Genomic DNA, 13146 nt, shown 5'->3' with positions numbered 1-13146 from the left:
TAGAAAAGCATTTCTAGATACCACAGATCATTAAAGATTCTGTATGCCTCTTTCTCTTTCCCCATCTCCACTTTGCAGCTTTCCAAGCTGATCTTTTTGCCGACGGCTCCCGCCTCAGAAAAATACAGATAACAGCACTTTGCTTCATAATGGTGTTGTGAAGTAGATAAATTCGAGATCAAGAATAATAAATAAATGCAAGCTCTGAAATACAGACCGTGCTGTATTAATGATAAGTTACCTTGTGCCACTCTTCCATTTATAGATAACCTGTACATCTTGCGCTCGTGGAGTGCAGAGATAGACAGCCATCAGCTTCATGCTTTGGAAGCAGCCCTAAGGCAGACCCGAAGCCATCTACTGGTGCTCTCCGCGTGGTGACTGTCGCTTCTCATCCACAGGCCCAAGGGCAGACCCACATTCTTCACAAGAGAGATCCTATACCGCCCTCAATTTGGGGAGCTAATGCAGTCCGAAAGAGATGCGACTTATTAGAGTAGATCAACCAATTCATGAATCTCCTTTAAATTCATAGGATCTATTTCACCCCAATGCGTATTATACAATAGACTTTGCATATAGACCAAGGGTGAGAATAAAACACTTTCCTATTCAGTTACACTTTTTCTGAGATTTGCAGATATTATGTGTGTGTGAGGTGAGGAAAAGAGACCAGGATGAAAAAAAGAGGGAGAGAATGTAGCAAAATAGACATCGTACGCCAAAATGAGAAAGATCCTGTTATTCTTTTCTTTGATCAAGCTACTGGCCACAGAAAAATGGCCAACATAAATTATATATGCCAAAATCAACCTCAGCTGATGTTCTTTCTAGCCATTTGATCTTTTATTTGCCAACTTCCACCCATTTTCCCCAATTGTATCCACATTTAACATTATTTTAGCCATTAAAAATGTGGTTTTCTACTTAGTTCAAGCTTTCTGTGTAACAGACATTTTATTATTCCACTGCAATATACTGGAGAAATAAAATGCCATTTCTGCAACAGAAGTGATTCTCTACTGAACAGATACTACCAATAATAACTCCTAATCACTAAAACTCTTTCTTGTTTTGACCATTGATATGGATTTAAACAGGAAATCAAAGAGTTTACTTCTTATTTTTAGTCTAAAACCACACGATGAAAGGGTTATTTTCAATGACTAAAAACTAAACTGTGTACATCATTATTTTTAAGAGATCTTTGATTTATTATATTGTTTACACGGCTGCTGAAAAAAAAAATACTGCTGAGTTCAACCATAGCTAATTGATGAGAAAGAAGGTTTCTGTGGCTATATTGCAGGAACTGATAAAACTCAAGGAAAGGGACCTCCTACATTGAGAATCTCTGACTGTAAATCTCACTAGTTTATGAGTGGAAAATACCCAAATAATTGTTTTGCTCAGAGATGCTAAACACCTGAAGCTGCTGTGGACTGTAATTAGTACTGTCAACACTCATAACTTCTGAACATTTGTACTGTGTAACTCACTGGTCCTGGCATCTAGAAGACAGACAACTCCAGCTGGTGCTGATCTGGGGTGAGGCAGCAGACTGCTGAATTTCAGGTCGTTTTGATATGGACAATGTTTACTTTTCCATTTAAGGAAAAAAAAAAAAAAAAAAGGTGGTTGATAACTGTAAACTTCTGAGCTGGGAAGAAAATGACTGTCAGGCTTTCCTCAGACTGCCCTGCACACCTAAAGTATTATCACGCCACAAGGAGATTGTGCTGTTTTCGTGACCTATGTTCATATTTTGTTCTGTTGGTTTTGACTTTAGCTGTTTTATTTCCCATGGCCATGAGAAGTATCAGAGTATCTTCTGAAAAGTATGTTGCCTGCAAACCACTGGCTAGCATCCACAGAGGCTGTGAGACCAGCAAGAGAATTAAATATTACAACTGAATACTAGATGTTTCCACTAAGAGTGTCTCCCTCCATACACATAATGTTCAGTAGAAATGAAACCAGGGATGTTGCAGAATTCACACTGTCATGGCACTAAGTGGGAAATACATAAAGACTCAGCAAGCCAAAATCCGAACCTCTACCCCTACCCCATCTACCTGGAGTATCAGCGCAGCTCCTGACAAATTTTAACAAGGTCCTTCAAGGTGATATTAACTATGAAGTGAGTTCACTGTCACCTAAGTGGGCTCTAATGTTTGTATTGTTTTCCAGCATGCGTACAGCAACCTGGTTTGGCCATCAGGAATATGCAGATGCTCCAGTGCTGGAGAAGACAAGAGACAGGCATCTGCAGTACTGCCCGGGAGGTGTGATGCTCTCAGGGTGCGATACCTGGTGGGATTTCAGACACGGCGCTGCCAGTGCATCTTGTGGCAGCTGCTTTTTTGCCAGAAAACAGCGATTAATTGAAACAGAAGGCTTTGTTGGAACGTGCGATGTGCAGCGTAGCTTTTTTGACAGAAAGGATTTTTCAGATTCAGGAGAAACAAGCTGGCTGGCGCCAGAGAGACCCGAAGAGAGAGCGGTGTGGACGCCTCACCCTCGCCTACCCGATTTGGGCAGCCAAACTTTGGGCAGCGACTGGCCTCCTGGGCAGCGTGTCCGGCTGCAGGAACAGAGCCATGTGTGAGCCATGCGTCCGCCATGCCGACGCTTCCCCCGCACCAGCGCGTGCTTTTGGGCTTCAACTGCTTGTAAAGCGGCATGACCTGTGCACTATGAAGCCCAGCGCTGCGATGCTGGGTGCGGATGAAGGCAGTCACGCCTGGAAGGTGAGGGATGCGCAACCCGGCTTCTTGCGGCGCAGCGCGAGGCACTTCGCCTTCCCGAAGCTTCGCGGGGAAAGCGGCCGAGCGGAGAGCCAGGGCCCTCGTCGCCATGAGGAGGTTCGTCAGCCACACGAAGCGAGCGGCGTTTCCAGGACATGCCGGCAAAACTTTGGCGTGTTCGATCCCGCTGCACACACAGGCACGTTTTCGGAGGGATCGGGTTTGGGCCGAGGTGTTATTTAGCGCCCGTTTCCCGGAGCCGCCACCCCGCCCGCCCCGCGTTTCACCCGGCACCGCACGGTCGCGGCCGACCCTCCCTCAGGCGGCGGAGGCGGGACGGCTGAGGGGGACGGCTGAGGGGGCCGCCGGCAGCCCGGCACCCCCCGCCCCGCCCGGGGCACCGCTCACCCTCCGGCGGGGCCTGCCCCGAGCGGGGGGCGCCCTCCGGGCCGGGCTGGGCGGCGGCGGCGCCCCTGCAGCCCCGCTGGCGGGACCCCGGCCCGCGCCGGCCCTGCGGCGGAGGCGGTGCCGCTGGGGGCGGCATCTCCCCTCCCCTCCCCTCCCTCCCTCCTCCCTCCGCGCCGCGCCGCTGCCCCCTCCTCCCGGGCCGCGGCCGGGGATATCCCCGGCCCCTCCCCGGCGGGCCGGCGGCGGCCCAATGGAGGCGGAGATGCTGTGCGGGCTGCGGGCGGGCTGGGGGCGCCGCCGAGCCGCGGACGCCGCCGCCGGCCCGGGGACGCGCACACTCGGCGGGGAGCCGGAGGCAGAGGCGGGCGCAGGCGGCGGCGCCGGGGCCGGGACTCTGGCAGGCGGCGGCTGGGATGAGCCGGCGGGGCGGCTGTGGGGGCAGATAGCGTCCCGCGGGGAGGCGGCCGAGTGGGGCTCGGAGCGGCGGCGGGGTCCGCCCGGCAGCGCCATGGCGGCTCAGTGCGACCCGCTGAGCGGGTACCTGCAGCAGCCGCTCTCCGACCCGGGCTCCAACAGCGAGCGCAGCACCGACTCGCCCGTGCCCGGCTCCGAGGAGGACTCGGCCGGTCCGCCGCGGCCCCTGCACAGCCCCGAGTGGGGCGAGGAGCGATTCCGGGTGGACAGGAAGAAACTGGAGGCCATGCTCCAAGGTGAGGGCGGGGAGAGGGACGGCGGTCCCGGGGGGGGGGGGGGGGCCGTGAGGCGGCAGGGGAGGGGGCCGCGCCGCGTCCCCGGCCCGGCTGGCCGTGCCCTGCCTTCCCCTGCCCCGCCGCTGGGCTGGGGACCCTCCTGCCAGCCCCTCCGGCGGGGTGGCCCCTGCCCCGCTGGGCGCCGGACGCGGCCCTGGGTCGGCGGGAGCCCCGCGGGCCGGTTCCGGGCCCCCGGGCGCTGTCGTGGCCTCCCGGGGCGAGGGGAGAAGGAGGCTCCTCGCTTCCCATGCCCGGAGCGGATCCGAGCGTTACGGCCCGGGGACGGGTGACGGGGGTACCCCCGGGCCGGTGGATGCCGCTTGGGGCCGGGCCGGCCGCGGAGTCGCGGGTCGTGCCGGTGCCCAGCCCCGCCGCGGCTCGTCCCGCACCGGCAGCCGGCGCGCTGCGCGGCTGCAGCCCCGAGGGTCGAGGTCTCTCAGCCAGCCCGCGTTCGGAGCGGCCCAGCCCCGCTCTGGCAGGGGCTCCGGCTCGCGGCTTTCGAGGAACGGTCGAGGCCGCCGCGTAGCGGGAAGGAGCCTCGGAAGCCGGGCCGGGCGTCCCGGCCGGAGGAGCGGGGACGGCGCCGGGAGGGCTGACAGCGGCAGCCGCAGCTCAAGGACTCGCTCGGCCTTCGGCTCTGCTTCTCTTTTTTTTTTTTTTTTTTTTTTTTGATAGTGGTTTGTTTTTTTCCTTGAGACTACATATTTTGACCCAATATGTTTTGAATTATCTAACTTTCAGTGGAAGTTACGTAGGCAGCTTTTGACAAAATAGTGCGGGAGTAGCAATTGTCGGTTTTGTTGCAAAAGAACAGATAAATAGATTTAAACCAGTTGAGGATGCTGCTGAGTGGGGTAATTCCCCTGGGGTGTTCCCTGCTGTCTCATCTGAAGACCCCCTAAGAACGGAGGTGAGTTTCAGGTCTTACATTGCCAAATCTCAAGGTATGTTTGGATCGACAAAGAAAGGTGACGGTGGCTTCAAGAAGTGTATCCTTTCCTCTGGGGCTACCCTTTTGTAAACACATAGTATTACACTTAACATGGTAACTCAAGTATTCGTGTACATTTCTAAAACAAATAAACCCCTGACAAATATTTCACCGTTGTTTGTGTGACATGTCACATGGAAGGCATTTCATTCACTGCCGGGAAGCCGTGGGTGCTCGCTGCCTGACCATCCATCCCGTCAGAGCAGAGCACCTGCCTCCTCCAGCGATGGCAGCTGCGGGAGCTAGCAGAGGAGCAGGAGCGGGCGAGTTGGGTTGGTCACCGAAGAGCTGCGGTTTGACTTGGTGACTACAATGATTGGAATGTTTTTTAATTGACATTCTCTCTCTTGGGGGTGAGTTAATCTTTAATCAGTTAATACTTTAGTGCTAGTAGAAAAATCTCATTATGTAATGCAGTAAAGAGAAAGGAATTCAGAGAAACAGAAGTCTCATAAGCAGCAACTATTTATAAAGATGTGCTCATCAGAAGTGACTTAAAACCAACAACACGTGGGTATTGAAAACAAAAAGCGTTCCTGTGTATGAAGTGGTAAGGAAAAGGGTCAAAAATTGCGAAGTGCTGGAAGAAGATGGAAGGTTGCCTTAATGTTTTCCTCTAGTATCGAACTAAATTTCCATTTTCTCATGCCACACGCAGTCTGAGGTAGTAAGCATGCAAGGGTAAACAAAGCTCTTAAGCAGAATCCAAATACTGTATACGTTGTGTCATCCAGTAGTAGTCGGTGTCAAAATGAGAGATATTTTTCTTTGCTCCTTTTAAAATTTTTTTCTTCTCCTCATAAGAGTGTAGTAAAAAGTGTATGATTGATAGAGTACAGTGAGTAAATGCAAACTGAATGCTGCCTGCTCTTTGATGAGAGGTTGCTGTATGTCCAGTCTAGAACACACATGCTTCAGATGATGGTTTGAGGAGCTTTTGCATCAGGTAGTTACCCTTTTTGTGAAGAAGAGTATGTGTTGGTCTCGGTAATAAATGATTTTGTCTGGCTGGCTTATTGGTAATGAAAAACTGGTTATTAGGAAACATGAGGCATATGTAGTAGTTCTTTGTGTCAGAAAACTGTGAACTGTTTGTTAAACATTATTGCTTTCTTCCAGTTTCCTCTCCATACTTTAAAAGTTTTTTCTCATCTCTTGGCTCTCTACAAGATAGGTTTTACCAATCCTTTTCTTGTAGGAGAATACCTCAAGCATCGACTACCTCTGCCAGGGTGTTACAGAGGGTGTTGTGAAGTCAGATCTGTAACTGGTACCCAGGAATTCAGAGTCAATTATACTTCTGATTACAAGCCAAAGTTGATTCTTTTTTTTAAACATCATTTTTTCCCCCCCTTTTTTTTTTGTGTGGCCATCTTTCGCCACACAACTTTGTGTTTTGCCACATAACTTTGGAGACTTTGACTCCCCCTAGTAGGATAGGAACAATGGAAAGGAAGCAGTGTGCCATCTCCAGAAACTAACTTTTGTTAGACGATTCATAGGGTCGTGTTTCCTATGGTTTCTAGTACCGGATCCTTCAGTGGAAGTTCTTAAAATATGCAGAAATTGCATTGTGGAAGGGAAACATATCTGTAGTCTAAGGTGTGATGACCAGATTTCTGATTCCCAAAAGTTACCAATTTTTTGTCTTTTTTTTTTTAATTCAGGCTGGTGTAAATACAGCTTCTTGTTCATACCAGATGCTTAAAGGCTCCTCTTTTGCTTTTACCAGCTGCTAGAGAGCATGTTTACACTTGTGAAATTTACTTCTTAAATGATTAAAAAACTTATGATTTCTTCTAATGTTCACCATAGCTTTCTTATATTATGGGAAAGTGAGAATATGTCATCTTTAGTTCAGTTATCTTTAAAGCCAAGTTTGCAACACCATCTGTTGAAGAAACCTGTCAGGAAATGTTCTCATTCTTGCTCGGGGATCCCTTATTCTTTCCTAGTCAACATCTGTTGTTTATTGTACTAATGATGAAATGTAAAAAACAATTGGGGTAGAAAGAATATGAAGAAACTCAGTGTTCCACTTGATGCTTCTATTACATTCTGTGATTGCGTTACTGGATTTTTTTATGCATTTCTGCCATGTTTTTTTCATCCTTCCTGTGCTTGATGTTTTGTGAATGGTTTCTTGGGGGACAATGCTGACTTCAGCGAGACTCCCCTGGGCATAGCACACTGTATAGCTCATGGGGTGGACTGGGGTACCTTACTGTCAGACACAGAGTCCATAACTGGAGTAGTGCTGTAGAGAGACACTGGGTAGCTCTTTTTCAAAAAAGAGTTGATGGGGCTAGTTTGCTACCCATCGTATCTGAACTGAGATAGATTTGAGGGTGCTTCTGGTACTGGTTTTTTTCCACTTTGAAGTAATTTAGTATTTTTGGTGGTTTGGAGTTTGGTGCTGAATAGCCTTAGGATAAATAAGTTAAATGAAAGGTAGAGGGAGCTTCTCTAAGAGCTTTGCTTTTTCTGTTTGGAATATGAGAAAATCCAAAAGCTGTGGTAAAAACCTTGAACATAAGATTAATATTTTTTTCTTGTTGTGTCTAACTACTTTGTATGACTGTTTTATTGCTTACTTATAGATGTCTGGAATAACGTTCCATAAACAAATCTCAGACTTTACAGTGGGGTGTGAGCTATGTTATGCTTTGGGTCTTCATCAGAGTTTGTTGGTGAACAGATCTCTTTATTCTAAACTTGTTCTCCAGGATGCAAATTTGAGTAAAGTGGATGAGCTATTCTTTTCAGCAGTGACACAGGATGATATTTCATAGTAGCCCTGTTAGTTATAGCTGCTCTGTGCTAAATTCTGGTGAATACTCAGGTGACTTAATACTGTGGAATGATTTACTTAGTGCATGTTTGAGTGCCTGTTACCATAGCAGCTGAGTATTATTACAAAAATGCAAAACATTAAACTTAGAAGAGCTGTCCAGAAAGTATAGTCTAACAGCTAATGTCACAGCAATCAGTAGACTTAGAGAAGTGGGTCATGAACCTTAAAAAAAAAAACAAACCTCACAAACAAAACCCAGAATAAACAAAAGCAACTTTTTTTCTCTTGTTTGTTGTGTCCTATTCTTGAATACAAACGCCAGTCTTGCATTTCAAATAATCCTTTTTCTATGTCATGTTCTTTAACAGACATTGGGGTTTTTGATGGGATGTATGTACTGCACATGCTTAAATACTTTGTGACTTTATAATGCACTGTCACACAACAGTACTTGGGTAAAAACAAAATCCATGCTATTTTTTAATAAGAGTCTAACTCTAGCAGTGTTGTATGTGCTGTATTATATATGGCTCTAGAAAAAAAAATGGCGTGCCTGTTAGAATTATGTTTTTCTTTGTTCTGTGTTGGTTTTTATGCATCATCTTTGAGTTTGAGGACTCTTTGGGATAATTTTAATTATGGATCTGAAACTTTATGGGTGGTGTGTTATTTTTTTTAATGAGATAATTCAGCACTTATTTGACTATTGATAAATAAACACATGAAGAAAAGCACAGACCTACCTGCTTAGAAACTCTGAAGAGTACTTAGCACCACAAGCACCCTATTTGCTGTTGAGCTCACTTTCCAGAGCAGGCTGTGTTGATACCAAGTAGTAATCTTGGAAAATAGCAGTGCCCTGTGCTGATTTAGTACTGACTGTCAATAGTGCCTGGAGTAGGTCAGAATTTATAGGAATCATGTCAATCTTCATTTATGTAATGAAGACTTGATTTCTAAAAATAATAAAGGGTTAATTAATATTTTTCAGGCAGTAGGGTTAAAAGTACTGGAGTTCAAATTTATTGTGAACAGTCAGTCCAAACAGCTCATTTGCGTACCTTTGCGTACCCCTCCTTCCTGCCATCGCAGTGTTGGGTGACCATTCCCCCATCCTGCTCCCTCAGTTTTTGTGCTTTTTGCCTGTCACAGGGAGTTGAAAAAATGCTCAACTAGTAATTTTTCACCAAAAGATAGAACCCCTGCTTTTCTTAGAGGGAAGTGACATGAATACTTAGATAACTTTTTTGCACAATTTAATCTAGGTGAAACTTCCTCACTGTAAATCTACAGAAAATCAATTGTGAATTCCTTTACCTAAAGGTCACCCTTGAGGTCATTGCCTGATCCGAAGACTGTACTTACGCAATGCCTAGTTCTGATGCTTGGATGATAACCAATTTATTTTGTTTGCTGATCTGTCAGGTGAAACTTGCTGTATTTAAACAAGGATATTTTCTCAACTTAATGCATAACTATGTGGGAAAGTGTACTTTTAATACTTTTCTGAGACTTCTCTACTAGTTTGTTTCAACTACAGAGAATGATAAATTGATAAGTGTGACAAGCAAAGTTGGGGGGGGGGTGGAGAAAAGCACTTATATTTGAACATACTAAAGAAGATGGAGATGGTATAGGAAATCTGGACCTCTACTGAAACTTTGCTACAAACAATAGTTTTATTAGTGTCTAGACCCTGAAGACATGAATTAATGGATTTTGAGCAAGTTAGCTGCTTACCGGGTGATAACTTAAATGGAATGGTTTTGACTGCTATGGGGATTTGTGTGGGAATGGCAAGCTCCACGCTAAATTCATGTTGGGTTTTTATGTTTAAATGGCTAAGCAGGAATTACTGCTTCTCCTCTGGATATTTTTGTGTGTGATGGTGGCAGAAATCTGTATAGTAAAACTAAATTAGTGTACCTTGCTTGCAACCGAAGTTAAAAATACTGAGAGTGCTGTTGATTTATACTCCTGTTTAAAGTTCCCTGTGTCCCTGTTGGAGCTTTGAGATATGAAATGCATCTTTTCTTTGACCAGATTCTTACTGAAATATCTTCTCAAACTCCATATTTCAGTAGGTCCTAAACACAGTTTCTTTTCCTAGAGGAAAAAAATGTTTTTTCTACTAAATTGTGAGATTTCTGTTGGTGGTTTTTATTTTCTTCTTTGTTCCTTGCAATGTATCAGCATAACCTGGACAAGGACATAGTTGTGGGGAAACTGGAACCTTTCTAATAGCATTTACATTTGGTGTTTAACTTGCATGTAGCAGAAAAAAAATTCAAGTTCTTTGTCAGGTTTTCAAATCCCTAAATGCTCAATAGTCTCTTTCTACAAAATAAATATATTTGTGTGACTTGTATTTTAAAAATGTTCTTGCATTCCATTGTTAACAATTGTAATAATACCACTTTCTCAAGTTTCAGTGTTTTTTAAGTAGTACAACGGACTATCATGGTTTGGCATGAACTGCTAAGTTAAGTGTTGCTGGCTTGCACATTCCTGTTGGTTATATTGTAATCTTTACCTCCATTGGAAAATATGTCCTATTTTGAGTACTTATTTCAGGCTTTTGGCTTTATGCCTGTCAAACAATGAAACATGCTAGCTTTCTTTAATTTCAGACCTCTGTGTTAAAGAACTAATAGCTTTAATTTACTTTTTTTACAGTAGTATCCCTTACTGTGAAGACTCAGTAGTGACTTTCATGAACTTTGAGCAGATAGCTTATTAATTATGTGTATGTTTTGTAGCTGAAGGAATGAGTACTTCATTTAAGGTTTTTTACTTTAAGATGCTACCTGTTAATCAGTGGTAGTTTTTAAAGTAAATTTAACTTAAGCAAGTAAAAACATTCCCTGAACATATCTGCAACTTTTGTTCAGTACCTGTTTTTGTTTGACTAGGCTTTCTTGTTTCTGGTTCAGATCTGTATGACTGTCTCACATGGAACTCTTCATGTTTCAGTGACTTATAGCTGATTTATGGAGAGATGTCTACAGTGATATCCTCTTTACTGATTTATGGAGAGATGTCTACAGTGATATCCTCTTTACTGGAATAGGAATACATAGTTTTCAGAAAAACTGTTTCCTGTTAAAGGTTCATTGATGTTGTGAGGGAATGCTCATGAATAATAGCAACCTTCTGCCAGGTCACTGTATGTATGGAGCTATTGGTGTAACTGTAATCCTCATATAAAACACAGAGCTGTATCCTTTCTGCTGTTATCTCTCTAGCTAATAGAGCCTGAGGAATCTGGGTATTCAACAAGTTTTCTCATATTTATAGGTGAAAGTGTAGTTTTTTGGATGCTGGGGGGAAAAGCTCTGTCTATGCAAGAAAAGATAGGTGTGAAGGATAGGGGGTTTAAAACAAAGAACAGAGATAACACTAGGTGTCGGAGTGAGTAAATCACTTGTCTATTAGCATAATTATGTTTAATTTTTCTGCTACAAACCAGATTTCATGGAGAGATTGGCCATGTAGTGGCATTTGTCTGTCCTAGTCGTTATTCTGGCTGTGTACCTCTAGCGTAATGGAAACCAGAGCACATCAATCCGGAAGGCATGCAATGGGTGTGTGCCTGCAGGACAGTTACAGGAGAAGCTGTCGTACCTTTCCTGGGAAATCCACGCAAGTGGGTACCTACATCCCTGAAGTGCCGGATGCTGATGCAGGCAGCGTGGGTATCAGACAGGTGGAACTGGAGGTCTGCATGCTTTTGCAGGGCTATGATCTCACTGAGGTTGCAGAGGTGTGGTGGGATAGCTCATGGGACTGGAGTCCTTCCATGAGTGCCTATAGGCTCTTTAGGATGGACAGGCTGGAATGCTGAGGAGGGGTTGTTGCACTTCTATGTGGGAGCAGTGGGGTTGCATGGAGCTCTGCCTTGGGTCAGAGGATGAGCCAATTGAGAGAGCGTGGTTCAGGATTATTGCGTAGACCAGTCTGGGGAGTGTTATGGGTGTCTGCTACAGACCATCTGATTAGGAAGAAGCAACAGATGAGGCCTCCTTCAAACAACTGGAAGAAACCTCATGTTTGCAAGCCTCAATCCCTAAGGACGACTTTACTCTCTGCTAGAGGAACAGCGCAGCAAGGCACAAGCAATCTAGGAGGCTTCTGGAGTGCATTTGTGACAACTTCCAAACATAGGTGATCAAGGAGGTGACAACAGGAGGTGTGCTCTGCTGGACTTCGTAATTGCAAGCAAGGAAAAACCAGTCAGGGATGTGAAGATGAAGGGCATTTGGGGAGACCTCAACAGGCTGGAGAAATGGGCCAACAGAAATGTCATGAAGCTTAACAAAAGGAAATGTGAGGTTCTGCACCAGGGGCAGGAATTACCCCATATACCATGATGGGTTTGGGCCAACAGGCTGGAGAGCAGCATCCAGAGAAGGACCCAGGGAGTGCTGATCATGAGCAGGCCTGCAGTGTGGCCTTGTGACAAAGAAGCCCAACAGTGTTCTGGCCTTCATGAGAAAGAGTGTTGCCAGCAGGTTGAGGCTGGTGGTCCTTGCTTGCTTTTCAGCCCTGGTGAGACACATCAGGAGTGCTGTGTCCAGACCTGGGTTCCCCAGTACGAGAGAGAGACATGGGCATACTGGAACAAGTCCAGCAGAGGGCCACAAAACTGTTGAGGGACTGGAGCATCTGACACAGGAGGAGAGGCTGAGTCAGCTGGGGCTGTCACGCTTTAATCTTGAGAAGCACAGGGAGGATCATACTAATTTTAGTGTATGCGTGGCAGGGGGTATAAGCAGGTGGAGCTGAACTCTTCTCATTGGTGCCTAATGACAGGACAAGAGGCAAAATTTCATTTTATGACTTTTCTCCTTTTTCTGAAAAGGAAACAATCCATAGAATCTGGAGACTTGCCAGTTTTGCAGTGTTCAGTGCTGAAGTGAGATCACTAATGTCTCTTGGGAGAGTGAAGGAATCAAAGGAGTCTTAACTACAGAGCTTAATGTTAATTTTACTTTTTTAATTGTTAAAATACTACATCTAATATTGGACTGCAATATTAGAGCATAATATTTATTGATGTTATGTATTGAATAAGACTATGAATACACATTTTTAGATGAATGCTTGATCAGATACCAGTATTAAAAATGGTACTTTGTAGCCTGAATGGAACTCCAGGCTTGATAAAATTGTGACTGCATATAGGGGGTCGATTTGCCTTTCCTAGGGCAGTGAGAAACATCTGCTGGGAAAAACTGGTCTGTACACCCCAACTTTAAAAGTCCTAGGATTTGGAGTTATTTTTTTAACTTCAGATTTCTCATGCTTGATTATTGATGCTTTTTACTGTCATGTCAGTGAAACTTAAAATACTGATGGAGCGGTCAAAAGTTTAAGTTGCCTTTGCATTTTTAAGCTGTGGTTCTCTTGAACAGGTAAAAAATCAGTAATACTTTTAAAATTTTTATTCAGACACTT

General features: G+C 45.3%; 1 protein-coding gene across 4 annotated transcripts in view; it reads left to right on the top strand.

Moving 5' to 3' along the window:
* Window positions 1-3526: 3526 nt before the first annotated feature.
* BICC1 (BicC family RNA binding protein 1) overlaps window positions 3527-13146 on the top strand; it is a 115160-nt gene continuing 105540 nt past the window's right edge. For all 4 annotated transcript variants that reach the window (XM_074874403.1, XM_074874402.1, XM_074874401.1 and 1 more), the window contains exon 1: window positions 3527-3865. In XM_074874403.1, the coding sequence (XP_074730504.1) occupies window positions 3664-3865 (202 nt within the window). In that variant the 5' untranslated portion in view covers window positions 3527-3663. The remainder of the gene's footprint in view (window positions 3866-13146) is intronic.

The sequence above is a fragment of the Strix uralensis genome, chromosome 7 (assembly GCF_047716275.1).
Source record: "Strix uralensis isolate ZFMK-TIS-50842 chromosome 7, bStrUra1, whole genome shotgun sequence".
NCBI classification, from domain to species: Eukaryota; Metazoa; Chordata; class Aves; order Strigiformes; family Strigidae; genus Strix; species Strix uralensis.
This window is presented reverse-complemented; position numbering and strand designations above follow the sequence as displayed.